The sequence below is a fragment of the Pantherophis guttatus genome, chromosome 8 (assembly GCF_059756535.1).
Source record: "Pantherophis guttatus breed Tessera chromosome 8, ASM5975653v1, whole genome shotgun sequence".
NCBI lineage: Eukaryota > Metazoa > Chordata > Lepidosauria > Squamata > Colubridae > Pantherophis > Pantherophis guttatus.
Window position 1 is genome coordinate 38,975,868 of NC_142070.1, and position 25,837 is coordinate 39,001,704.

Consider the following 25,837-nt stretch of genomic DNA (forward strand, 5'->3'; position numbering starts at 1 on the left):
TAACACTGTTCCAACATTTGAGGGGGGGTCAAGGATGAGGGGGTCAAACTATTTTCCAAAGCCTTAAAAGGCAAGACAAGAAACAATGGTTGGAAATTAACCAAGGAGAGAAGCAACTAGAACTAAGGAGAAATTTCTTAACATTGAGAGCAGTCAACCAGTGGAATAGCTTGCCTTCAGAAGCTGTGGGTGCTCCATTACTGAACACTTTCAAAAAGATCCTGGACAACCATTTGTTTGAAATGGTATAGGCAGAGATGTCAAACTCAATTTCATTGAGGGCCACATCAGGGTGTGTTTGACCTCAGAGGGCAGGGGTGGCTGGGGTAGGCTGTGGCTATGGTGGCCGTGGCCATGGTGGGTGTTTGACACAGGCTCAAGATGCATTTTTTGCCCTTTGTATTCAAAACAGCTATTCCAGACAAAGGGAGATTTACTTTCTGGCACAAATAGTCTCAATTCCATAATGTAGAGAATAAAGTCATGTAGAGTCCCCAGCTGCTATGGGGTTTGACTCTTTTGTATAGGAGCAGAGCATAAATGAACTGACAATTTCTCCAGATGTCTCTAAAAACTGTCTGTCCAAGAGTCTATCAATCTTTGTTACTGTTGTGGCCTGCCAGCTGCCAGTGGAGCTGGCGGCAGACTCGGAAGATGAGGAGGTTGGGGAAGAACTTGGGCCAGTTCTGGAGCCTGGGGGAGGCTCTGATGGATGCTCAGCGTCAGACACAGAGATAGAGCCAGGGCCGCCTGGCATTTCCCAGCCAGAGAGGCAGTTGCCTTTGAAGTCAGAGATGAGTACGGAGGAGGAACAGCTGGGGCCTGTTCCAGTTGCGTGTATGCGCAGAGCAGATAGAAGAGGTGAACAACGGAGGACAATGAGCCGGCTTGGGAAGCAAAACAAACGTATTCCTCCCTGGTTGAGGAATAAATAGAAGGAAAAGGGAGTGGTTTGGTTGTCACAGACAACCATTCGCATTTCTGGAAAGTTTGCTCCTTGTGTTTTTCGTGCAACAAAGACTGCCTTGCCAGAACTGATGTTTATCTATTTCTCTGTTTGAACTTAATTTGCAGCCTCCCAGCTGGGAGCTCACGGCCTTGCATTTATCAGAACGAGCTGATAAGGATTATTGTTTCAGTTAACTTCCTTGCAGAACTCTTGCCTGGACTTTCTGTTGGTGAATGCAGTTAATTCCCAATGTGTAAATAAAGAGGGGGTTTTCTTTGCAGAGAGTCTGTTTCTTGCATCTGCAAAGACCGGGTCAGAACAGTTACGGCCTTTGACACAGTTCTAGAGGAAGACTTAATATTAGAAATAATTTACAAAATTGATATACCACCCAATTCTCAATGAATGACCCTGAGTGGCTCACAATAAAAAATACATCAATAAAAAAAATTACAATTAGATTAATCACAGATTGATCTAAGATTAAGATAAGATGACAAACTCAGTGTTATGAGGGGGCTTACTCTCTCTCATCGAAGATCTGGGTGAACAGCCAGATGTTTTTGGCTCTTCTGAACAAAGCCATCCAGATCTTGGAGGGTATCTAGTTCTAATTGGCAGATGCTCCTAAAGAGAAGGTGAAGAAGGTGCTCCCTCCTGCAGCACTCTGCTGGCCAAAATAGGCTGCAGCCTCTAACTCCTGCAGCACTCTGCCTCCTGCCCGTGGGGCTGGCCTGGAAATATCAAAGGACTGGCCCACAGTGCCAATGCTGGACAAAATGGGGCACGGGAGGAGCCTCATAGCCCCCCCCCGCATGGCCTATTTTGGCTGGCAGAGACTCCATGGGCTGGTCCATTCGTATTTTCAGGATGGCCCTGCAGGCCAGATCTAAGCACCCTGCAGGCCGATACGGCCCGTGGGCCTTGAGTTTGACACCCCTTGTATAGGGTTTCCTGCTCGAGCAGAGAGTTTGACTAGCAGACCAAGGTCCAAGGTCCCTTTGAATTCTATTGTACTAGATCTATGAATTCTCTATGAGTTTTTTGCCTCCTGAACAGAAACAGAGAAATGTGGAATTAGGGAGTGCAGATATGAGAGAAATAGAGCCAAAGGACAATATGATTTAGAACTTTTGGTTTTTTTATTAATCAAATCATTCTGAGTTCGCAAGTAGATGTTAAGAAATAAAAGCTGAAATGTGATGCATGCAAAAGTAATCCAAGGAAAGCTTGTTTCAAAATATTAAAATCCAGTATAAAGATAGGACAGCAACATTCTGCAACTATTCAGAACTATCTTGAGTTCAACTATTTGAAACTATTAATATTTTCAATTAAAAATATTCAGACACTGATAGCTATCTTATTCATTGAGTTTTCTAACGTAAGGATATTAACAAGATACATATTTGTTCAACCTTGAAGCATTTTAACTTTACCACTTCAGTTTCACTTCTTATTCTGTCATACAGTATATATGTACTTTTTTGTGTTTTTCCAGCTTTTCAGTGCTTATATTTTTAAAGTAGCTAACATAATTCCTTTTCTCTCTTCTTATTCATATTCAGATATAGAGCTCTGTGGTCATTATTTCCACTTTGTATTTCTTTCATTTTCCTGGGAAGACAGTTAAATTGTTTATCTGGAAATTTAAAAATAGATCCCCCCCTACTGTTTTAGTCTTTCAGCCCCTGCATCACAATGAACATAATATTTTATCTGTATATACCTACCAATTACATTATGTAGTACTGAATATATAGTACTGAAATCTATACAGGCAGCATGAACTCATCTTAGAGTTTTCTTTACGGTCTATATTAAGTGGGTTGTTTATGGCAATTCAGTCTGAAAGCATTCATCTTACAGATATATTAGAAATGCACACAATTTGTACTATGCAGTGAAAAGCATGGATAAAAAGTCAGGTAAATTGCACAAAAATGTCAAGGATGATGTGGTTACAGAAAACTTTATTTGGCTTAGCTATCCAGACAGCTGTTTATCCCTAGTGGTCTTATAATGGAAGGAGTCTGCAACACATTTTATTAAAAAATATGACCTTTCATGAGCTACAGCTCAGTTTATGTCTTTAATAACATTTTCTACTTAAAAAAGGTGCTATTAAACTCTTTCTGATTTTTTGCTATCATAGACCAACATGGCTTTCTTCCTACAATATCTCAAAAGTGGGGCATCGCAAGATTACTGGTACCTGCAGAACATTCTGGGATCTTCTAAAATTTAATAGTTCCAAAGATAGGTAATAACTTAATTGAGTATCTTAAAGGTAAATGTAAAGATTTCCCCTTTCCTGTTGTGTCTGACTCTAGGTGCTCATCTCTGTTTCATAGTCAAGGAGCCAGCATCGTCCAAAGATAATTTCCGTGGTCACAGGGCCAGCATGACTATAAACTGAGATGCATGGAATGCTGTACCTTTCCTACTGAAGTGGTATCTATTTATCTACACACTTTTGCATGTCTTCAAACTGGTAGATAGGAAGAAGCTGGGGCAAGTAATGGGAGTTCACCAAGTTATGCGCACTCGGGTCTCGAAACCGGGCTGTCAGCTTTCCAGCTGACAAATCCATGCTCGGAAGGCTAGATCAAAAGATCTGAGTAACATGTGTACAAAATGGGGCAGAAAAACAGAGTTTATTGATAGTTTTTATTGGGGTGGTGAGGTGGTTCAGCAGTTAAGACACTGTGCTTGTTGGCTGGAAAGCTAGAAGCCCAGGTTCGAGACCTGAGCACAATGCGACAGGATGAGCTCCTATTCGCGACCCTGTCAACCTAGCAGTTTGAAAGCATGCAAATGTGAGTAGATACATAGATACCACTTTGATGGGAAGGTAACAGTGCTCTGTGATGTCATGACCGTGGACATGTCAAATAGTGCTGGTTCAATGGCCTTGAAATGGAGATGAGCACTGTCTCCTATATTCAGCAACAACTATATTCAGCAATAAAATCTGCAGCGTCCTTTTACCTTTATTAATCAAAGTAAGTTTTGATGAATAATTTTATTATAGGATTCAAGGATAAAAAGGATAGATAGTAGTGAACTGATTTAGGAGACTAAGTCCTTGGAAAAGAAATTCTTAGCAGATGTTGTAAAGAAATGAAATTGTGTTACAGGCCAGATAATTATCTCTTTTGCCATAGCATCTGCTTCAAATCTACTGGGATATCAGCTCCTTGCAGGAGAGATTTATAAAAATGTTTCCATGACTAGTAAACTATTCCTAAAATGTGAGCTAGATTGACTACAAAAACAAGTCCAGCACAAAGATTGATGTGATAATTGGTTGGCATAGCTGCTGCATTTATATGCATTACACCACCTTCAGTTTTTAAAGTTGTGGATGTAGAATAAAAGCAACCAGCAGTTGTTTTAACTGATCCCAGCGTGGCCATATCTTTGCATAATGCTTAGCTGGAAATGGGACAAAACTACAGAAAGCAACCAAAAGCGAAATGCAATTTTCAGAAGAACATTAGTTCTTTTTTACGATATAGTTTCCCTTCCCCAATCTAAGTCAACCAAACAGCCTTTAGTTCTTCAAGTAGTATTCGATAGCATTCAATTCATTATAGATCTTCCTCCCGGATTCCAAATGCTATGATCACAAGATCCTTGGTCTTAATATTTCAGGCTATCCACTTAACTGAACCTCAGCATTGGCTAAATAACAATAAACTCTAAACATCCCGAGAATTAAAGCAGCTTTCTTCAATGTGTCCTCTAGGCGTGCCAAATCCCAGGATTGTGGCTAAAGAATGTCATCCAATGCACCTGGGTTGCACCAAACTGGGAAACCACGTTTTAAAAAAATCCGCCGGTTCCTGGCGCTCGTCAGGCTCCTTCCCGCACAGCAGCAATCCTCCTACGCATCTCCGCTAGCATCCTTCTCCCAGCTTGTTTGACTGGCCGCGTTTCAAGTCCTTTCCAAGCGCCAATCCTCCCAGCAACACACGGCGGTTTCCTCACTTTCTTCTTTCGCTACTCAACCCTCGCTCCGCTCCGAGCAGCCGCCACTTCGGAAACTTTGAAGGCGGAGACCCAGCAGGGCACAGCAGAGAAGCCGCTTTTCTCGACCGGCTAGCCACTAGTGGCTTGGATCAAGCATTCAATAAGGACGCTTCGTTTGCGCGGGCTTTTTGCAAGCCTTAAGGGCAAAAATCAACAGCAAAGGGAAGCGCGGTTAGTTTGTCGCTCGGCGCTCCTTCGCCTCTATAAAGTTTCGGGTTTCGCGGGCGGGATCCTCCGTCGCCCAGTTGTACTTTATTCTGCATCGAGGCGCTCGAGCTTTGAGGCTGCTCTTTCGAGGACTTTGCCCGGGAGCTCTTCATCTAGTCTAAGAAAAAGGCGGGTTCTTAGTTGAAGGAGACTCTAGTTCTTATCCCTCGAGCTTAAACAAAAAATAAAAAACAAAAAAATCCGACAACGCCTGGCATGTCCGAGGAGCGAGGGAAGACAGAAGCTCGATCCTGAACTATGCGAGCCCTGAACATTACGCCGGAACAGTTCGCGCAGCTCTTGCGCGACAACAACGTAACCCGCGAGCAGTTTATTGCGCTCTATGGGCTCCAGCCGCTGGTCTACATCCCGGAGCTACCCGAGCGCGCCAAGCTGGCCTTCACGCTCACTTGCGCGGCCATCTTCGGCCTGGCGCTCTTCGGGAACTGCCTGGTGCTGTACGTGGTGGCCCGCCGCAAAGCCATGCGGACCGTCACCAACATCTTCATCTGTTCGCTGGCCCTCAGCGACCTGCTCATTGCTTTCTTCTGCGTCCCTTTCACTTTGCTGCAGAATATCTCCAATAATTGGCTGGGAGGTGAGCTGGAGAGGCTGCTTAGACTTAAGAGCCTCATCCTAGCAGGCGGGCGCTTTGTCTGCCAGCGGTGTGTGTGCTTTGCTAAGAATCTGTGCCTCGAAGCCATCCCCGCATACCTTTCTGGTTCCTTCAGGCTGGGTTTCCTTTTAACATTATGCTTAGGTGTGCAAAGAAGGGAATGTGGGAAGTGGGTGTCAGCAACTGATTTTGTAATACAGAAAAAAGTATTCTTATATCTTTGGAGAGGTAACCTCTTCATCACTTCTTTCTATTGCTCTTGTTGGGGTGTACAGTATATGTGTGAAGGTAGATTTTTTGGTTTGCAAAAGTCCTTGTTTAATGGGCAAATATTACTTCCCTCACTACATTATTCTTAACAGGTGTATTGGCTTTAGTGCTGCGTTGGGGAATCTTGAGCCTAATGTTAATTCTTATTGTTTGAGAATTCTCTACTGGCAAAACTCAACTTGGTGCTGGACTTCAGTTCCCATAATCCCCATAGTCAACACATTGGGAAAAGCTGATTTCCATTTTACATTGTTCTCATACCATTATTAGTAGTTCAGTGGTAGAAGGTGGATATCATACAATATAACATTTATATGTATGCAGTTAAACTTTTTATATGTATAGGTGCTTATTATCTCACATGCAAGATATAAACTATAATCTTACTAGGATCTAATTTTAATAAGTACAGTGTTTTCTATGTATTATTTTCATGGTCATTTCTTCATAACTTGCCATGGCAGAATGAAAGTGTTCAGAAAACTGTCTTGACATTATTAGTACGTAATTAGGAATCAAACAGTAGCTGTATGTATGCTGTCAAATTTACAAATGAGTATAAATATATAACATTAGCTCTCTTAGTATTTTAAAAGTATGCATTTGTTTTATCAATATCTTCATACTGAACAGTATTTCTCTTTCTCAATTATCTACTAACTTTTTAAAACCTGGGGGTAGACTATTTGAGAAAATAAGATTTTTGTGATGCTGGAAAGGATCTCTGCCTTTGCAGATCTAGTATTCTATTGAATTAGTTGAAGAAATTGATTAGTTTTATATTAATATTAATTTCATATTTGTAGTAGATTATGATGCCTTATATAATAGAACTCTGGATCCATATTCCCGTCTTTTGATTTTGTTCCCTATCAGAATTAAAAACTGGTAAATGACCTGTCCAAAAAAATCATTCCATTCATTTCATTTCAGAATTAGGCTGCAGGAGAAGTTTAAACTAATAATATGTATTCAAAATCACAGCCCTGTGGTTTTATTATAATGCACAATCAAGCTTAATCAAGCTTAAAACTGAACTGTCTAGAAATTAATTGGAGTATGTTTATTTGGGCATCTATAATTGTAATCACCTATAATCGTAATCTGAGACAGCCACCCCTTTTAACGGGTTTTATGTCATTGATTGATTGATTGATTGATTGTCCACGGAAGTCAATTTGTGATTAAAATTGTGAAAATTTGTAGCTGAAACAACTGAATCAGATAGAGTATTCCTACCTGACAACTTTGACAACTCTATTACAGAAATCATATTTTTTACAGTCAAGTTTAGAACAATTTACATTGAGTTTAAAGCGGTTGTCTGCATGCGCATTATTGTGATTAAAACAGAAAAAGTCATTTACAGGTAAAACATTACTATGTATAATTTTGTATACAATACCTAGGTCTGACCGCAAGCGACACAGTTCTAAGTTATCCAAACCGAGAATTTCGAGCCTTGTAGCATAAGGAATTCTATTGTGTACAGAAGAGTGCAAGACTTTTCTTGTGAAGTACTTCTGAACCCAGTCGATCTTCTTATCTTCTGAAGTACTAGATATTTTACACATTTGGGTTTATGTATGTCCTAGTACAAGGTTTCCTTTATTAAGGTTTCTAAATAAAGTGCAGTAACAAAAACTCAAGGAAAACACATTTACCACTAGTGACTATGTTATTTGCGAATCAGTAAATATTATGTATCTCTGTGTAAACATATATACATACATACATACATACATACATACATACATACACCATCAAGTTGTTTTTGATCCTTAGCAACTACGTAGGTGCTCTCTATGATGATCTGTCCCTAACCTGTTCTTTCAAGTCTCCCATCTGATTAGCCAGGCTGATGCTACCAAGAGAAGATAGTTTGTAGATATCTAGACCATGAATGATGGAGGACTTTGAAAGTAAAAATGAACATTTTGAATTCCTTTCAGAAATAAAATGGGAATCAGTGTGGTGTGTACTTAACACCACTATAACTAAGTCCATCCATCTTGCTGCTGGTTCGTCTCTTCCTAGTTGTTTTTTTTTTTTTTTACTTGTCCCAGCATAGAGGCTTTTTAGAGAGGTGGGTCTTTAGATGTCTGTAGATGTTTGTAGATAGCTATAGATAACTATATTGATATACCTGATCATAGTACTTGAGATAAATCTCTGCATTGTTCCGCTTAGTAGCCAAACAGGGCATACTTAAAGATAAACTTAGTTTTCTCTTTTTTTTCTACTCCAGTGTTCTGTAGTATTTGTGGATAATGGTATTAAGCACTGGTGGGTTCCTCCTGGTTTGGTCCGATTCGGCTGAGCCGGTAGCAGTGACGATATGACGTCACCGAACCGGTTCTCCCCCCTGCCCTCCCACCCCCACCCCCCCACGTTATTCTTATCTTTTATTTGGTCCCACCCCCAATCTATTGCTGCCTCCTGAGTCCCAGCTGATGACTAGAGGGAAAAAAAAACTGTTTAAACTCTTGCCACGGGGCTTCAAAGGGCCGTCCTACAGCTGATCAGTGTTAAAAGCAAACAAATGAGTCGGGTCGTAAGTGCGAGGACTGGTCGTAAGTGCAAGGACCTTCCAGAAATGACTCTGACCAGCTAGCCATGCCCACCTAGTCACATGACCTCCAAGCCATGCCCACAAAATAAGCCATGCCCACAGAACCAGTAGTAAAAAAATTTAGAACCCACCCCTGGTATTAAGCATTTCAGTATTTACAGAGCTGCTCCAGTCAGTTGATTGCATAGTTCCTTGTTATGTAATTGAGATTAAAAACTAAATAATATAAATCAAATTAAAACAGCATTATCCATTGTAATTGTAATCCTATAAAACCAGGAATCATAACCAAAAAAATAAAATACTTTCTATCATCCAGAAGGATAGTCATAACAACCTGTCTATCCTGGCTTGATGAAACAACTATATAGTGTCCAGTTTTGTATAATATGTGTGTGTATGTATATGTGTATGTATATATGTGTGTGTGTGTACAAACAGCATATGTATATATGTGTGTATGTATATATATGGGAGTATACACCCACACAGATTTTTTTGAAAAAGGGCATTAAAATTTCATTTTTAAGTGTGCCAGTATGTACACAGAAAAAGTGACAATAGAGAGGATCTTATCTATTTTTCAGGTTCCCTGAAGGTAACATCTCTGATAGAGGAGATATACAGTGAGCCACCCTACAGAAACTTATTAGGTAGGCTATAAGAAGACGGTCTATAGATACCTCCACTATGAAGGGCTTTGAAAGTAAAAATCAGTATGTTGAATTACCTCTAGAAACAAAATGGAAATCAATGTCTTTCAAGGAGTTTTTAAGTAGGAGCCTTGTAGGGTACTTATAACTACATGAGCTATTAAGTCTTGGACCATCTGTAGTTTCTAAATGTTCTTCAAATGTAGCCCTTAAATAGTATGCATTGCAGTAATCTACTCAAGGGGTAACTAAAGCGTGAGTGACAATAATTAATGCCACCCATCTCAGGAATGATTATAGTTGGTACACAAGATGGAATTGTGTAAATGCTCACATGGTGACAATTGTCATCTGCTTCTTGAGCAGGAGCTGTGACTCCAAAAGGCTCCTCAAATGTGAACTAGCACTGCCAGGGAAGTACAATTCTGTTCACTAGATTCTGTAGACCTCCGAATCCATAGTTACTCTGCCTTACTGGTACACTGGCATTGAATCTTAATCTGTTTCTCTCTGTGTAAGCCCAGGAAGTCTCTGGTCATCTCAACTTCAATTGCATGATTTATGTGGCCAAAAATTGAGATGTATAATTGGGTATTATCAGCATGCTGATGAAACCTGTCTCTCTGTCCATGCTATGATATCACCCAGCAGTTTCATATGAATATTGAATAGGAGCTGTATAAAAGTTCTACTCTGCTACAAATCCAATCAGAGATCATATATAACATGAATGCTATGAACCTGAGCTGAAAACCTGATTGAAATGGTTCAAAATAACCCGTTTCCTTTCTCTTGAGGTTACTCTCTACAACTTTCACTCTAAAGTGGTGATTGGAGATGGTAATTGTCCTATATATCTAAATTGGGTATTGTTTTCTTGAGGAGGGACATGCTCTCACTTCTTTCAGAGAACAAATGTTCAGAGGAAATCACATGCATCACTTTTTTATCCTTCCAATAGCTTTGCTCTAGGAACAAAAAAGAATTTGGAAAAGCCATTTAATCAGTTCATGGAAGAGATTTGTTTTAAGCTTCCTGATTGTAGCTGTCTTTGCTGTAGTTGAATTCTGAATGGAGAGTTTTAGTCTCTTTTCCTTGAAATACTTACACTAGAGAATTTCTCTTTTATTATTGTATGATAAAGTCTTATTTTTTACATGGTGCAATTGGGGATATAATTGTTATATATTGCATTATACTCTTATCTTGTTGCATATGTGAATATTTAGCCCACTAGTTCCACATCTCAAAGCTATTGCATTTTATGGCTCCTTAAGGGCTAATAGTGAGCTTAGAAAATGGTGTTGATTTTGGAAATTACTGCAAAAATGTTAAATGATGAATAAGAATAAGCATTTCAAATGTAGGCAAACTACATCAGTGACCTCTTTGTACTTAGAATTAATGTAGTTCACCATTAATAAGTTTTCATGTCACTAAATAGAGTTGTAAAAAATCCATTTTGTATTTACATAGTAAAATCTGAGGTGCTCTAAAGAGATATTTACACACATAACTGCTTCCCTAGATTGTGTGTGTGTGTGTGTGTGTGTGTGTGTGTGTTTAATAGAGGAAGCGGAAATTTATTTCAAACAAAGCCACAAGAGTCCTGTAGAAAACTTAAATAAAATCACACTCATTTGTATTAACCAAAAAAAGGCTAAAATAATTACAAAGCTAAATTACTGAATGCTACTTGATTAGATTTAGACACTAACTGCAGGTAGTACTCTGGTACAATGGCAATTGAGATTGAAATTTTTATTGCTAAGCAATATGATTGTAAAATGTGAGATCACATAACCATGTTGCTTGGTGACCGCAATTCTAGCGCTCTCAGTTTTGGTGGTAATATGAGGTCCACCCAGGCAAAAGCCTCATGTGATCATGACTTCTTACTTTCTGATGGCTTCCCCATTGACTTTGCAGGAAAAAAATTGGAAATTGTAATCATGTGACTGAGGGGATGCTATGATAGCCAGAACTTCAAGGACTGGTTGTAAATTCCCCTTGTTCTGCACTATCATAACTTTGAACATTCACTTAATGAATAATCCATAACCTGAGGATTACCTTTAACGATGCAATAAAAAATAACATCACAAGACAGAGCTACTATATCAGATTATGCAGAACTGAATGTATATTAAACTGAGTCATTACGCCTTTTTCTTCTTCCTGTTATGTCCCACCTATTTAACTTTACATCCTTTATTTGAAAAATGTTAAGGATTACTAGTTCCTCTTCAGAGAATAAGGTGAATATTCATTTAGTAGATGTAAAATATCTACTAAGATTGCTTATGGTATATGGATTCCTTGACTCAAAAGAATAGGAATATTTCTGATTGCTTTTATCCATCCATCCATCATCATCATCTATCTATCCAGGATAAGCTTTCTTATGCTGCAACTCAATCCATCAGATCCAAATGATGCTGCAGCTCACAAAAATGACTTTTAATACATTTAGTTAGCTGGAAAAGGTGTTACTAGACTTCTTGGGTTTTTTGCTACCATAAATAACACATTTCTTCTCTTACAAATCCCTTCATGGATTGTTACCCTGTAGTACTAAACATTTATAAAACACAATAAGCTATAAGCTATAAATTTGGGACTGTACAATCATGATGGCAGGTCCTAGATAAGGTAGCAAAACTGGAAAAGAAACTGACAATCTGTCCCAAAATGCTGCCAAAAAACCAAATGAACATTCAAAAGTAAGATAATACCAATGTTTATAAAATGAACCCCCTAAACTGGTAGGTATCCAGTGAGTTATTGGAGAAGAGTAGAAGAAAGGGCAAGGATGAGTAGTACTTCTCCACCCCAGGTCACCCCAACGATGCCCTTGAAGTGATGTCCCAGTGCCTGGAGGCTGTGTGGATCTGGATGGGGAGGAACAGGCTCAAACAACCCTTCCAAGACTGAGTGGCTGTGGCTCCCGGCATCCCGATATAGTCAGTTGACTCCATCACTGACTATTGGGGGCGAGTCTTTGGCCCCCACTGAAAGGGCTCGCAATCTGGGAGTCCTCCTGGATAGGCAGCTGTTTTTGGAGGCTGTTACCAGGGGGACCTTCTGTCAGGTTCGCCTGATTCGCCAGTTGCGGCCCTTTCTCGATCGGGATTCCTTGTGCACAGTCACGCCCTCGTCACCTCTCGCCTTGACTACTGCAATGCTCTCTACTCTAGAGTAGTCACCTCTCGCCTTGACTACTGCAATGCTCTCTACATGGGGCTCCCCTTGAAGAGCACCCGGAGGCTCCAACTGGTCCAGAATGCAGCAGCGTGGGTAGTGATGGGAGCAACATAGTGCTCCCATGTAACACCGCTCCTGCGCGAGCTGCACTGGCTCCCGGTGGTCTTCCGGGTGCGCTTCAAGGTGTTGGTTGTCACCTTTAAAGTGCTCCATGGCATAGGGCCTAGCTATCTGCGAGACCGCCTGCTGCTACCGACGACCTCCCATCGACCCATGCACTCCCACAGAGAGGGCCTCCTCAGGGTGCCATCAGCCAAACAGTGTAGGCTGGTGACCCCCAGGGGGAGGGCCTTCTCTGTGGGCGCTCCTACCCTCTGGAATAAGTTGCCCCCTGAGATAAGGAGAATCCATGACCTCAATGCCTTCCGTCGTGCCCTTAAAACCCATCTTTTCCAGCAAGCCGGGCTGGCTTAAGAAGAAATTTTTAAATTCTTTTAATCAGTTTGTGATTTCTTAACTTTCGGGCCAAATTTACATATATTTTTAACTGTTTTTAATATTTGTATTCTATGTTCTTATCTTGGCTGTACACCGCCCTGAGTCCTCAGGGAGAAGGGCAGTATATAAATTGGAAATTAAATTAAATTAAATTAAATTACTGCTCTTTTGGTAGCAGGTTTAAAGTTGAAAAGTTTAACTCTGGGTGTGTCCAGGAGTAAAAGGAAAACTTAATGTGGCACACAAGAAAGATGCCATTTATTTATTTATTTAGTCAGTCAGTCAGTCATCAAATGTATATTGCTGTCCATCTCATGAAAGAGTGACTTGGCATTGTACAGCAAAACTATGAAATAGTAATATAAAAAACCAATTTTTATACATGAAATATGTGAATCAAGATCAAAGTAAACTTGATTGGATAAGAGCCGGAATACCAAGACTGAACACTGACATCCTGATGCTATAATTGCTATTGACTAGCAGATGGAACTACAGTACACAACCACTTGCATCTTTATTAAGGCTTATCAGGAAAAAGTAGTCTCTATATATTAAAAATCCTCTACCAGGATTTGGTTTGGATCAGTGGTGAAATTCAGCTGGTTCTATTCGGATCAGCAAACCGGTAGTGCCGGCGGCAGGAGGCTCCGTCTGGACGTCATCACATCCTGTTTTTTACCTTCTGTGAATGCACAGAAGGGTCTGCGCATGCGTGGAGGAAGCGCACACGCTCACATTTCTGAACTGGTAGCGAAGGTAAGTAAATTTCACCCCTGGTTTGTATAATCCTAGAGAGGATTGAATATATGAGGACTACCTACGCTAATGCATCTCAATAAGGATGAAAATGTTCCCGTAGTGATTTCTACTGTTCAGTTGTAATAATAACATCTGTAAGGTCTTTATAATCTCCTTCATAAGTGGGGAGAGTCGAGTCTTTTAGCATGAGGCCCAGACACATAAGAACAGTAAACTCCCTAATCTGACAGTATATTAGGAAGGAAATCTATTCTAATATCTATTGACATTCCAGGAATTAGCAGACCAAATGGACTGGAATTGATTCAAAGCAGATCTATTGATAAAAAAATCATAAAATAAATAGTGTAGCTATTAACAAAATGGTATCAATCAGTGACTGAATATCTTCTTATTTAACCTAAAAGATGCCTCCACCCATGAACATCATCAGACCCACAACAAAATTTAATTAGCAATATGGTGCGCAAGCAAAAATGGAGAGGCATTATTAAGTCAACAAAAACATGAACATCTTGAAAAAATACTGTTTAAACTAAAAAACATTTGACCAACAAGATATATTCTTAGCAATAGTCCATGTGGTTATATGGTAAATGAACATAAAGAATAGATTTAACTGACTGAATCTGACAAATGGAATTCATGAAGCATAGAAAGCTGATATGGTGATATAAACGAACATAAATACACAGAACTATATAAAACAAAATACAAATTGGTATGTATGAAGATTTCATAACAGAAGTAGAGCTAGACACTGGAAAGTGAAGTCAAATAGAACTATAAAATATTGCTAAGAATGAATATGGTTGGGAATACTGTTAGCAACAGGAAATATTGTATTTTAATAGTAACATGACTCAATGTCTCAGTTGAGGTTAGAAAAATTATAATAATAAAACATAAAAAACCAATTTCTATTCTGATTCCATGATGTTGGCTTATGTTAATAAAATTGGAACTAATTTTTTCTAGTGTCCAGAAACTATTAATTATTTAATCCTTTATTCACTAAAATTTTCAAAGTTACTGATGCTTCTTACTTTACCTCATGATGCTTTAATTATTCAGCCATTATAAAAGCAAATACTGCAGTCTTCATTGTTATATGTAGACTCATCTGGAAATGCTACTTAAGTATCTGCGTGAAACAGATTTATTTTAGGGAATTGGTTGGCACAAAGATTTTCTATTTCCTTCCGCATCTTATATTCTGTGTAATGAATTTATAATTATTTCTATGTTCCATAATAATCAGGAATACTTGATTTCCTGAAGAAAAGATCCTTGCAAAACCTGGAGCAAATCTCATCGGACATGAGGGTTCTCATCAAGATTAAGGTCTACATTATGATAATGTGGGGGCAGTAGTGGAGATCTTTACATTAGAGGTTTTAAACAAGCATATGTGTTCCAGGAGTCCCAAAATGAATCTATAATTAATAGATTTAAATCTATAATTAATAGATTTCAAATCATTTATTAAGTAATCTTTGAAATTAAAGTAAAACGTCAAATAAAATAAAGTGGCTGACAGTTTATGGGGAATATAGTACAAACTTCTAAAACAAATAAACACTCAAATAATAAACAATAATAATTTGAGAGAGAGAGGCAAAGATTTCAGGGAGTGGCATATTTATTTTAATGAGAAAAAAGCAGGAGCTTCGGGAGTAACATTTAATTCAGAGCTTGGAGAGCAACAAACTGAATTCAAGAAAAAAAATGACCTGGAGTCCGAAGAGTAGCATACTGAGTGCAGAATGAGATAAAAAGCATGGATATATGACAGTGATGGGTTTCAAAAATTTTTACTACCGGTTCTGTGGGTGTGGCTTAGTGGGCATGATGGGAGGATACTGCAAAATCCCCATCCCCTCCCCACTTCTGAGGAAGGTTACTTCAAAATCCCCATTCCCTCCCCACCCCAATAACCTGCACTGGGAAGGAATCAAGCTCCCCCCTTTTCATTTTCCTAAATAAAGTATTACTCATAAGAAAAGGCTCCCAGAAAAGCAAGGAAAAATCAAGCTTCTAACAAAGGAATCTACCTGAGGCTCATTCCACATTCCTGCCAGCTGCATAAAGGAAACTTTGTAAGAGGAAAACAACTACCGGTGCTTAGAGATAATAGAAAGTGGAAGCCAGAGGTTCAGCTCTATTTACAAGCAGGCAGAAAACTCATTCAAGACAGGATAGTTCACAATGGAAATCACCCAAACCTTTTTAGAAACACAAAGCCCATGTTGCACAAACCCCAAATCTTCAAAAACATACAACCATATAAGAATCCATCATCTTATCCAGTTTGTTGTTCAGCTGACCCAGAAACAAACTGCTGAATGTCACTTCGCTTCTGCAAGTAAAAACCTCCTTCCAGCAGCTGCTGCTTGGCTTGTCAATTTAAAGTGACTGCGTCTTGGGGTTTTTTCCCTCTCTTTTTCTTTGCCAAGTGATCTCCTGGCTGCAAAGCAAGCCCTGATTTTTTCCTTCTAACCGATCAGCTGGTAGACTAGGAGGCAGTGAATAGATTGGGAGCGGGGCCAGGCAGAGGTGGTATTTACCGGTTCTCCGAACTACTCAAACTTTCCACTACCGGTTCACAAGAACTGGTCAGAACTGGCTGAAACCCACTTCTTATATAAGAAAATGGCATGGGAAATGATTGATGAATTACGTGCCATTATCTCTGAACAACTATATAAAGATAATCTTTGATTTACGACCAAAATTGGGAACAGAATTTCCATTACTAAGTGATCTGGTTGTTAAGCAAGACATCAAATGATAGAAATGGTTAACAGCAATCCTGACACTTGCTGTTGCCATCATTAACTGACAATCACGAGACGTTAAGCGAGTACCACCCCAATCCAAGCCATTCTCAACTTAGTCCTTCCCAGTCCCAAGTCTCAGTAAGGTAAGGGACTGCCTTCCACTGCCCCCACCCATGTATCTCCCTCCTGTCTGCAATTTGGCTCCCTGCGTCCCTTGGCTCATGCAGTGCCAAGATATCCAGACCCAACCCAGGGCACTGCAAAAAGCAGAAGCAAGCAAGAAGCAGTGCCAGATCCATGGCCGTCTAGGAAGCCCAGTTTACTGCATGTTGTGGCCCGCCAGCGGCCAGCAGAGCTGGCAGCAGAGTCAGACAGTAAGGAGGTTGGGGGGGAACGTGGGCCAGTCCTGGAGTCTGGGGAAGGCTTGGATGAAGGCTCTGAGTCAGAGGCAGAGAGGGAGCCAAGGCCATCTAGTAGTTCTTTGCTACCTCCAGAGTCTGACATCAGCAAGGCAGAAGAACAGCTTGAGACTGTTTCCAGTGTGCGCATGCGCAGAGCTGCCAGAATACAGGAACAATTAAGAAAACAGGGTTGACTTGGGAGTAAGGCTTGGAAATGATTGGCCCCCTCCATAAGACATAAAAGAGAAGCAAACTGGGACATGAGCTTTTGCAGGAAGCAATTAGTTCATCTGGTCAGTAACAGCTCTGGAAAAGCTCTATTTGACTCTGTGCTAAGTTTAGCTTTGCTCTGCATTTGGCAATTAGTTCTCTGGTAGCAATCCAAGGGACATAAGGTGAGTGACTGATAGACTGTATGAGAAGCCTTTCAGACTGGGAATGACAATAATTCACAGCCATTTAAATTAAAGAGGCTTGCTGGGACTAAGTTTGTGCTGTTTACTTTCTAAGGAAGCCTAGGTCAGAACAGTGTAGGGCAAAAGGACTTCTTGGGGCGAAGGGCAAGGCTGAGCATGCCTAGTCAGTAGTGGGAGCAAGAAGATGTTGAAATTCAGCTGGAGCAATGGAGTGCAGTCTGGCAGGGGCAAAAAAGCATAGATGGAGGAGATACGTGGGAGGGTGTTGAAGTGGGATGTATACCCATTTAACAATCCAAGATTCTCAGTTGTTGATAACCGTGTCGGGATTGCTGTCGCTAAGTATCTTGGTCACTTGATATCTCATAACTCTATTGCTTAGCAATGGAAATTCTTGTCCCAGCTTTGGTTGTAAATCGAAGATTACCTTTTTATAGGTAAGAGCTGATGGCATATAATCCATCAATCATTTCCCATACCCTCATTTCCCATGCCATTTTCTTACATCCATGCTTTTATCTCATTTTGCACTCAGTATGTTACTGTTTGGACTCCAGGCCATTTTCTTCTTGAATTCAGTTTGTTGCTCTCCAAACTCTGAATTAAATATGTTATTCCCTGAAGCTCCTGCTTTTTTCTATTAAAATAAATATGCTTCTTTCTGAAATCTTTGCCTCTCTCTCAAATTATTACTGTAAGTTATTTGAGTGTTTGAATGTTGGTTTTAGATATTTGCACTATATTACTGCTTATTTGATTGCCTTTCTACTTTAATTTCAAACCATTTAATTTTAAATGGTTTGACCAGTTATTAATTATAGGTTCATTTTGGGGCCTCTGGAACCCATATGCTTGTTTAATAACCTCTAAAGTAAAGATTCCATCTACTGCCACCTTATCGTCACAAAATAGATCTTAATCTTGGGTTTTGATGAGACTCCTCATGTGTCTGATGAGATTTTCTTCCAGCTTTTTCAAACATTACTTTAAGGATCTCTTCTGCTACTTTATTTCACAGAATTTCTCAGTAATTCAAGTATTCCTCATTATCATCATATATAAAAATAACTATAAATTCATTGCTGAGAAGAATGCAGCAATATGTATCATTATGACAGAGATTTTATAATATTTTACAATAACACTTTATAGATTATATTATATAAGTGAATTTACTGTATTAGCAAACCAGTGACTGTTGAAAAGTAAAAAAAGGATAAAATCATGATCTCTCTATATAATTGAGTTCTCATTGATTATGTTGATGATAAAGAATAGGTAGCTACATACTGTATTTATCTTTTTTAATGTTTCAGTTTCATTACATTTTCTGTTGTTTTATGTATCACACAGAATTGTGGTCTATTACAACAAATAACATTTGATTTTATATGCATACTTTCAAGCTGTCTCCATAGAATGTGGATGCAAATCTAATTTTGCTTCACTATTGCACTATCTCTGATTATTTAAAATCAGGAGGGGAACTAATAAATTCCTGGTTTTGGGGGGAAAAACAAGATTGTATAAGTACAATCTTGGACTCGATTTTTTAACTTTAGTATTGATTTTGGTTTAGTATTTTAGAATGTGTTCATGTGTGTGAACAGCTCCTGCAATTAACCAGAATGGTATACTGACTGAGAATGTCAAAGTTGTAATTCTGCTGGGCACACACTTTGGCTTTGGAAAAAACTGCACTAAATCATAAACTATGTATTACAAATTGCAGGGGAAAGTCTGCATGTAATATTGATGATTGGATAATTGATTTGTATTTCTAGGTATCATGACCATGGATCACTGACTTTATTTAAATATAATTTTGTTTATATGTTACTTAGAATTAGTATATACAAGTGGAAATTTTAGTCAAGGCATCAGACTAGAAACCAGGAGACTGTAAGTTCTAGTTTCACCTTAGGCACAAAGCCAGCTGAGTGATCTTGGTCCAGTCACTTTCTTTCAGCCTTAAGAAAGAGGCAATGGCTAACCACTTCAGAAAAACTTTGTCAAGAAGGGAGCAGGGAAGTCCAGGCAATCACTAGCAGTTGGACATGATTGAACAGACGAAAAAGAAAGGGAAAGTGTACTTTTAATTCTATTTTTATTTTTGAAAATAAAAAAGAAAGTTGAATTATAGCAGTTTCATTACAATATGTTGGAGAGGTTACGTGAAGCGAGGTGCTGCCCATTTTGTCAATTTGTTAGAATTTTATCATTTTCTCTACATTTAAATTACATTTTGAGTCTGGTCTACTGATGTTTAATTGTAATATTTTTCTCTACATTTTGAAGCATAACTTTGTTACCAAACTAACTGAAAATTCAGCATTATAATTGGCTAGTCTCTTGCCCTTAAATCTTATCATACAACAGATATTGACATGACTGATGTTTAATGAACTGTAATTGCCATTCATTACATATAAGACCTGGTGAATGATTCTGTAGAGGTAACAGCTAGGGCTTTTCATTGTAACTGAGAAAGGAATAATTTATTTTTCTGGGGGGAGAAAGGCCAAACACATTTTATTTAAATGCCTAGGAGCAGATGATTTGTGTTGCTCTTAACAAAGAGATAAAGTTGATTTGTAAATGAGCTTGAGCAAAAGCATCACCATAAACATGGGGTGGAATTGGTAAGGACATTTTTGAATATCTCTAAAAACTAGGGAAAAGTAAAGAAAAGCACTAGAAACAAAATTGGGAAAGGAGTCCGGCAAGGCTGTATACTGTCGCCCTGCCTATTTAACTTATATGCAGAGCACATCATGAGAAAGGCAAGGCTAGCTGAATCAAAAATTGGAATTAAGATTGCCAGATAAATATCAACAACCTCAGATATGCAGATAATACCATTCTAATGGCAAAAAGCAAAGAGGAACCAAACAGCCTCTTGATGAGGGTGAAGAAGGAGAGTGCAAAAGTTGGCTTGAAAGTCAACATTAAGAAAACTAAGATCATAGCATCTGGCCCTCTCAATTCCTGGCAAATAGATGGGGAAGAAATGCAGTTAGTGACAGATTTTATTTTCCTGGGCTCCAAGATTACTGCAGATGAGGAAAGGTATGGCAAATCTAGACAGCATTCTGAAAAACAGAGACATCACCCTGCAACAAAAGTGTGTATAGTCAAGACTATGGTTTTCCCAGTTGCAATGTATGGCTGTGAAAGTTGGACCATAAGAAAGGCTGAGCATCAAAGAATTGAGGCCTTTGAACCATGGTGCTGGAGAAAACTTTTGCAAGTCCCCTGCAAGAGCGATCAAACCGGTCAGTCCTAGAGGAGATCAACCCTGACTGGTCTTTAGAAGGCCAGATCCTAAAGATGAAACTCAAATACTTGGCCATCTAATAAGAAGGAAGGACTCACTGGAGAAGAGCCTAATGCTGGGAAAGATTGAGGCCAAAAGAAGAAGGGGACGACAGAGAATGAGGTGGCTATATGGAGTCACTGAAGCAGTAGGTGTGAGCTTAAATGGACTCCAGAGGATGGTAGAGGACAGGAAGGCATGGACGAATGTTGTCCATGGGGTCGCCATGGATCGGATATGACTTTGCAACTAACAACAACAATAACAAAAACTAGGCATTTATAAGTACCTCATGCGAAAACAAAGTTATTTGGGAATGCTGAATGATATATTAGTTATTGTAATTAACTGGCATGGCTGCCTTAATTTTAATGGTATTACAAGATACTGGAAAGGTCACACAACGTTATTAGTCCTAAATGACATGCAGTTAGCTCTGCAGCACTTTTGCAGGGTGGTAGTTCTGTCTCCTATTGTTTACCCCTCACTACTTCTTGAAAGACAAGGCTTTTCAATTTGAGTCAGTTGGGCTGAAGCTTTCTGGAAGAAAGAAATGCTAAGAGTAGTAAAAAAAAAACACTTTGCATAATTGGTTGTCAGTTTGTGGAAATGTTTTCTTCAAGCATCTTTCTGTTAGTTTCAATGTGAGGAATTTAAACATTTAGTGTACTGCATTCTATAGCCAGTGCTTCTCTCTGCAGTTGTAATGTTTCTACTGTGTATAATAGGGTATTTTACTTTGAAGGCAACCATGCTCATTCACCAAAGACAGGAGAAAAGAAAGAATTTCCTTGCTTTAAATGAGTTTCTGTTAAACGTTATGGCAGATACCATCAAATAGTCATGGGCAAGATAATTTTAATGTTGTTGCGATTTTAGAAGACGTGTAGATACTATTCATAATGTTACATAGTGTTAGACTCAAGTGGCAGTCCTTGAATACTTTCAGTTCAAGTGTTTCGTATTATAATCCTTACTTTATTAAAAAAAAAAATTGGAGGTCCAGGAAAAGTCACTACCACATATAGTTCTTATATGTTTATCCACTGTTTTTTTTAAACAAGGAAAAATATATTATTTTTTTTAAGCAAGTGTGCCTATTGAACTTAGTATTGATAAAGTTAGGGCTTAATCCACTCATTTCAAAGAAGTTCTTATTCAAAATTGATGTTGCTTCTTGAGATGTTGCCTGTTTCATGATAAATAAATAAATCAATGTAAAGAGAATATCAATTCTGTTAAAGTACATATTACATACAATCTATCCTTCAGAAAAAAGATAAAGGTAAAATGTACTCGAATCAAATTTGACACTTGGGCATTTCATCCATGCAGCTTTCATGACCACTGGCTTTTTCGGAAATGCTTTTCTTCTTGGTCCAGACAATTCCCTGGAGTTCCTAACTTTGTCCTCCCATAAAGTGACCCTGCAAGGCTTAGGAAATCAGGCAAGATCAATAGATGTGGCCACCTGCGCATTCCTCAGAAATAAGAACAAATATAGCTGAGCCTGGTTCTGAATATATTAATAATATGATTAATTTCTTTTCTTTATAGGTGCTTTTGCTTGCAAGATGGTGCCATTTGTGCAATCTACTGCAATAGTTACTGAGATACTTACAATGACTTGCATTGCTCTAGAAAGGCATAATGGCATTGTTCACCCTCTAAAAATGAAATGGCAGTATACCCACAGAAGAGCATATACAGTGTTGGGTAAGGTCCCATATAATTTTATTACTTATTTTTAACTTTTTTTTCTTTTATTTAAAGAACATCAGAATACTTATATAATCGGAGAAAGAAAGAAAGAAAGAAAGAAAGAAAGAAAGAAAGAAAGAAAGAAAGAAAGAAACTGTTAAACTCACACAAATTAGCGTAACAATGGTCTGCAAAGCTGGGTGTTGCCATTACCTTGGCTGCTCATTTATGTGAAAATGAAAGCTCTTGTGTTCCTTAACCAAAGCGCCTTTGGAAAGGCATTTATCTGCATCTTCTATCACATTAATTCTGAAAACATGCCTTATTCATAGTATACAATGGTGATAATATTGTGTAAAGATGAGAAGAGGAAGAAAAATGTCTAATGATTTTATTTAAATATTTTACTGTAATTCAGTATTTTTAGATTAGTACTTCTTGAAATAATTCTAAATCTCATTCAGACATACTAGCTAAGTCACAGCAATGATATTTTGCCCATGCTGTCATCTCTAATTTCTCAGTCTTCAAGCAACAATTAATCTTGCTTTATCAGGTTCCCATGTGCTAAAAGTACGTTCATGTTTAGATTAATAGAAATAGAAATCCACTGTAATCAACCTAAGAAGTGATAAGTGATTGACAAGGAGCTGATTTATACAGGGATTTGGTATGGGGGCTAATGGATATAATTTTCTTCTGACTTTTTAAAAGTATTTCCTATTTCTGCTAATGACTGGGCTGTTAGTGCAAGTACATAATGATTAATATTGACCAGCAATTCATCCACAATGAAGTAACAAGTAAAAGTATTTGCATTCCAAAGAGTTTGGACTACATGAGCATTCTTGAAAGTGCTATCAAGATACTTATCTTAAATAGAACTTAGTTAGAATGACCTTTATTTTTTAATGAATGGGGAATGGAGAAATATAGTAATTAGAATATCCATCTGAACAGTACTATTTTTCTTCCCCAAATATTGGTCTTAAAAAAATAGATCAAATCTTTAGGATTCTGTAATTAACCCTTCTTTAAATAAAGGTCATTACTTTGAATCTTCTGAGAGTAGATAAAAAAAGTTGTATTTCATCTCTCACTTTGATCATGTTTCACAAACTGGTTAATCTTAAAAACAACTACCAAATGCCAATAACCCATATATTATATTATTTTATTTTTATATTCTGTGTTGTTTTTCTTAAATCACCAACAATTGTTTACTTTTAGGCATTGTTTGGCTGTTGGCTGCTGCTGTTGGTTCACCAATGTGGCATGTACAAAGAGTGGAGGTATAGTTGTGTTGTATGCTGGCATTTATTCAGGATTGTAATTTGGAATGTTTTTGTATAATATGTTCAGGAGCTGAATATAATCTATAATGGAAATGCTATTTCCAATGCTATAATGGAAATGTAAGAATCACATTTCATGTCTGCAGGGTTTGATAAATGTCAAATAGTAGACCAATTGAAACTCTACCTTTATAAAAAAAATATGCATCACTCGTGCAACATTCATAAAACTGGACTGAGCTTTGATCTCAGCATTGCAGCCATCATCTTTTTCTGACTATATGCTGCAGATACTCCTGCTCTGTAGCATATAGTTAGAAATAGCATTTACGATAATTATGCACTGAATTGCTGCAGTATAAATCAAGTCAGTTGACATAAATCATTGTATCACATAGACGAATTTAATAGGATTGGAAATATACAACTGTTTAGCAATTGCCTCATTTAGTGACCATTTGCAGTTATGATGGTGATTAAAAAAGTAACTTTACAACCAATTTTCATATTTATGAACTTCACGGTTCTGTAAAGCAAAGTAAAGTTGAATTCATATCATGAACACAGTTGTGGTTTCACTTAGTAAAAGATTGCTGATCCCAATTGTAGTTGCTAAATGAGGACTAACTCAAATATGCAGATTGTACACTTTGGTCATAAAATCACAGTTTTCTGCAGATAAAACTCCTAGTAGCCAGGTTTGCTTATTGAGTATAAAATGGATGAGATGTATGCTAGAATATCAGCCCATACCCTGGTGCTTTATTGATATGTATAAATATGTAGTCCAAGCTTGGATGATTTAATATGAGAGCCACATTTGGAGTTATAGTTTCCTATAGCTGAACATTCCATCTTTTGATATCTTTTTCTTACAGATAATATATTGAAAAAGGAATCTGTACTAACATCTGCTTAATGTCTTGCAGAATAAATATGACTTCCTTTATGAAAAGAAATACGTTTGCTGCTTGGAAGAATGGCCAAGTCCTGTCCACCAAAAAATTTATGCCACTTTCATTTTGGTCATTCTTTTCCTTCTCCCATTGATGCTAATGCTATTGCTTTATAGCAAGATTGGTTATGAGCTCTGGATTAAGAAAAGAGTTGGAGATGCTTCTGTTCTCCGGAGCATTCATGCAAGTGAGATGTCTAAAATTTCTCGGTTGGTATATATAATTTTATCTTTTATGTTTGCTATGTTGAAAAAGGTTATTATATTGCTTTCTGTAATTTTAATATAATTTTATATTACTTCTTATAAATTAATATCTTCCTATTTCCTAGAAATCTATAAAAACACCAATGAGGTTAAGGACATTGATTGTTTGCTAAACAAATTTTTCCTAAAGTCTATTTTTAGGGATTTGTTTTTTGAATGAAGCTTTATAGAATTGAACTACATGTAATTAATAAATATACCTGGAAAGTGACAAGGCATAATTAAATGTGAAGAAGAAGAGCACTCCAATAAAGCACTGAGGGATTCTTACATTTGCTATTTGCAGAGTCTTGGTCCTTTATATTATGATGTTCTTTTATATTATTATGCTCACTCTAACTTGAAGAGTTGAAGAGTTGCAAGTCAGAATTTTGGGAAAGAGGGAGGAAAAGAATATGGGTTGGGCTATAGGTATTGGTATTAAAGTAAAAATCAAATTATTCCAGTTCAGACCTCCAGAGAGATGGCCTTCAAAAATGTTTCCAGAGTCCATAAAACCTTATAATACATTGTTTAAATTCGACTTTCAAACTAAATTATAGCTTGAATAAGCTATGATGACTGGGTTCATGTACTGTGTGGCCCCTTAAATTATAATTTACAAAACACAGTGTCTGGATTCATATAAAAGCCAAAACATTGCCCGACAAACTGTTTTATGACTTAATATGTGCATCCATCTCTTAATTCCTTTTATTATTCTTCATTTTAAAATGGGAGGGGTTTTGTTTTTTGTTTTCCTCCATTAAATTATCCTGTATTACTGTATGCTCAATACTGTCTCTTAAGAACATCCTGTAGACAATGCTACATCCATTACCAGCCTGTTGTTCTATAAGATTCAGTGGAGAGGGCTTTCTCCTTGTTCCAGTATTGACATAGCATGACTGATGAAAGCAGATCAAGGGCGGTTTACAACATCAGCATATTGCCCACAATA

The 25,837-nt window shown here is 38.1% G+C and overlaps 1 protein-coding gene across 1 annotated transcript in view; it reads left to right on the forward strand.

Moving 5' to 3' along the window:
• Nucleotides 1–2,913: 2,913 nt before the first annotated feature.
• Nucleotides 2,914–25,837, forward strand: part of QRFPR (pyroglutamylated RFamide peptide receptor) — a 29,600-nt gene continuing 6,676 nt past the window's right edge. Inside the window, exons 1-4 of the mRNA XM_034442830.3 lie at nt 2,914–5,789; nt 22,237–22,395; nt 23,611–23,672; nt 24,605–24,840. Coding sequence (XP_034298721.2) covers nt 5,450–5,789; nt 22,237–22,395; nt 23,611–23,672; nt 24,605–24,840 — 797 coding nt within the window. The 5' untranslated portion in view covers nt 2,914–5,449. The remainder of the gene's footprint in view (nt 5,790–22,236; nt 22,396–23,610; nt 23,673–24,604; nt 24,841–25,837) is intronic.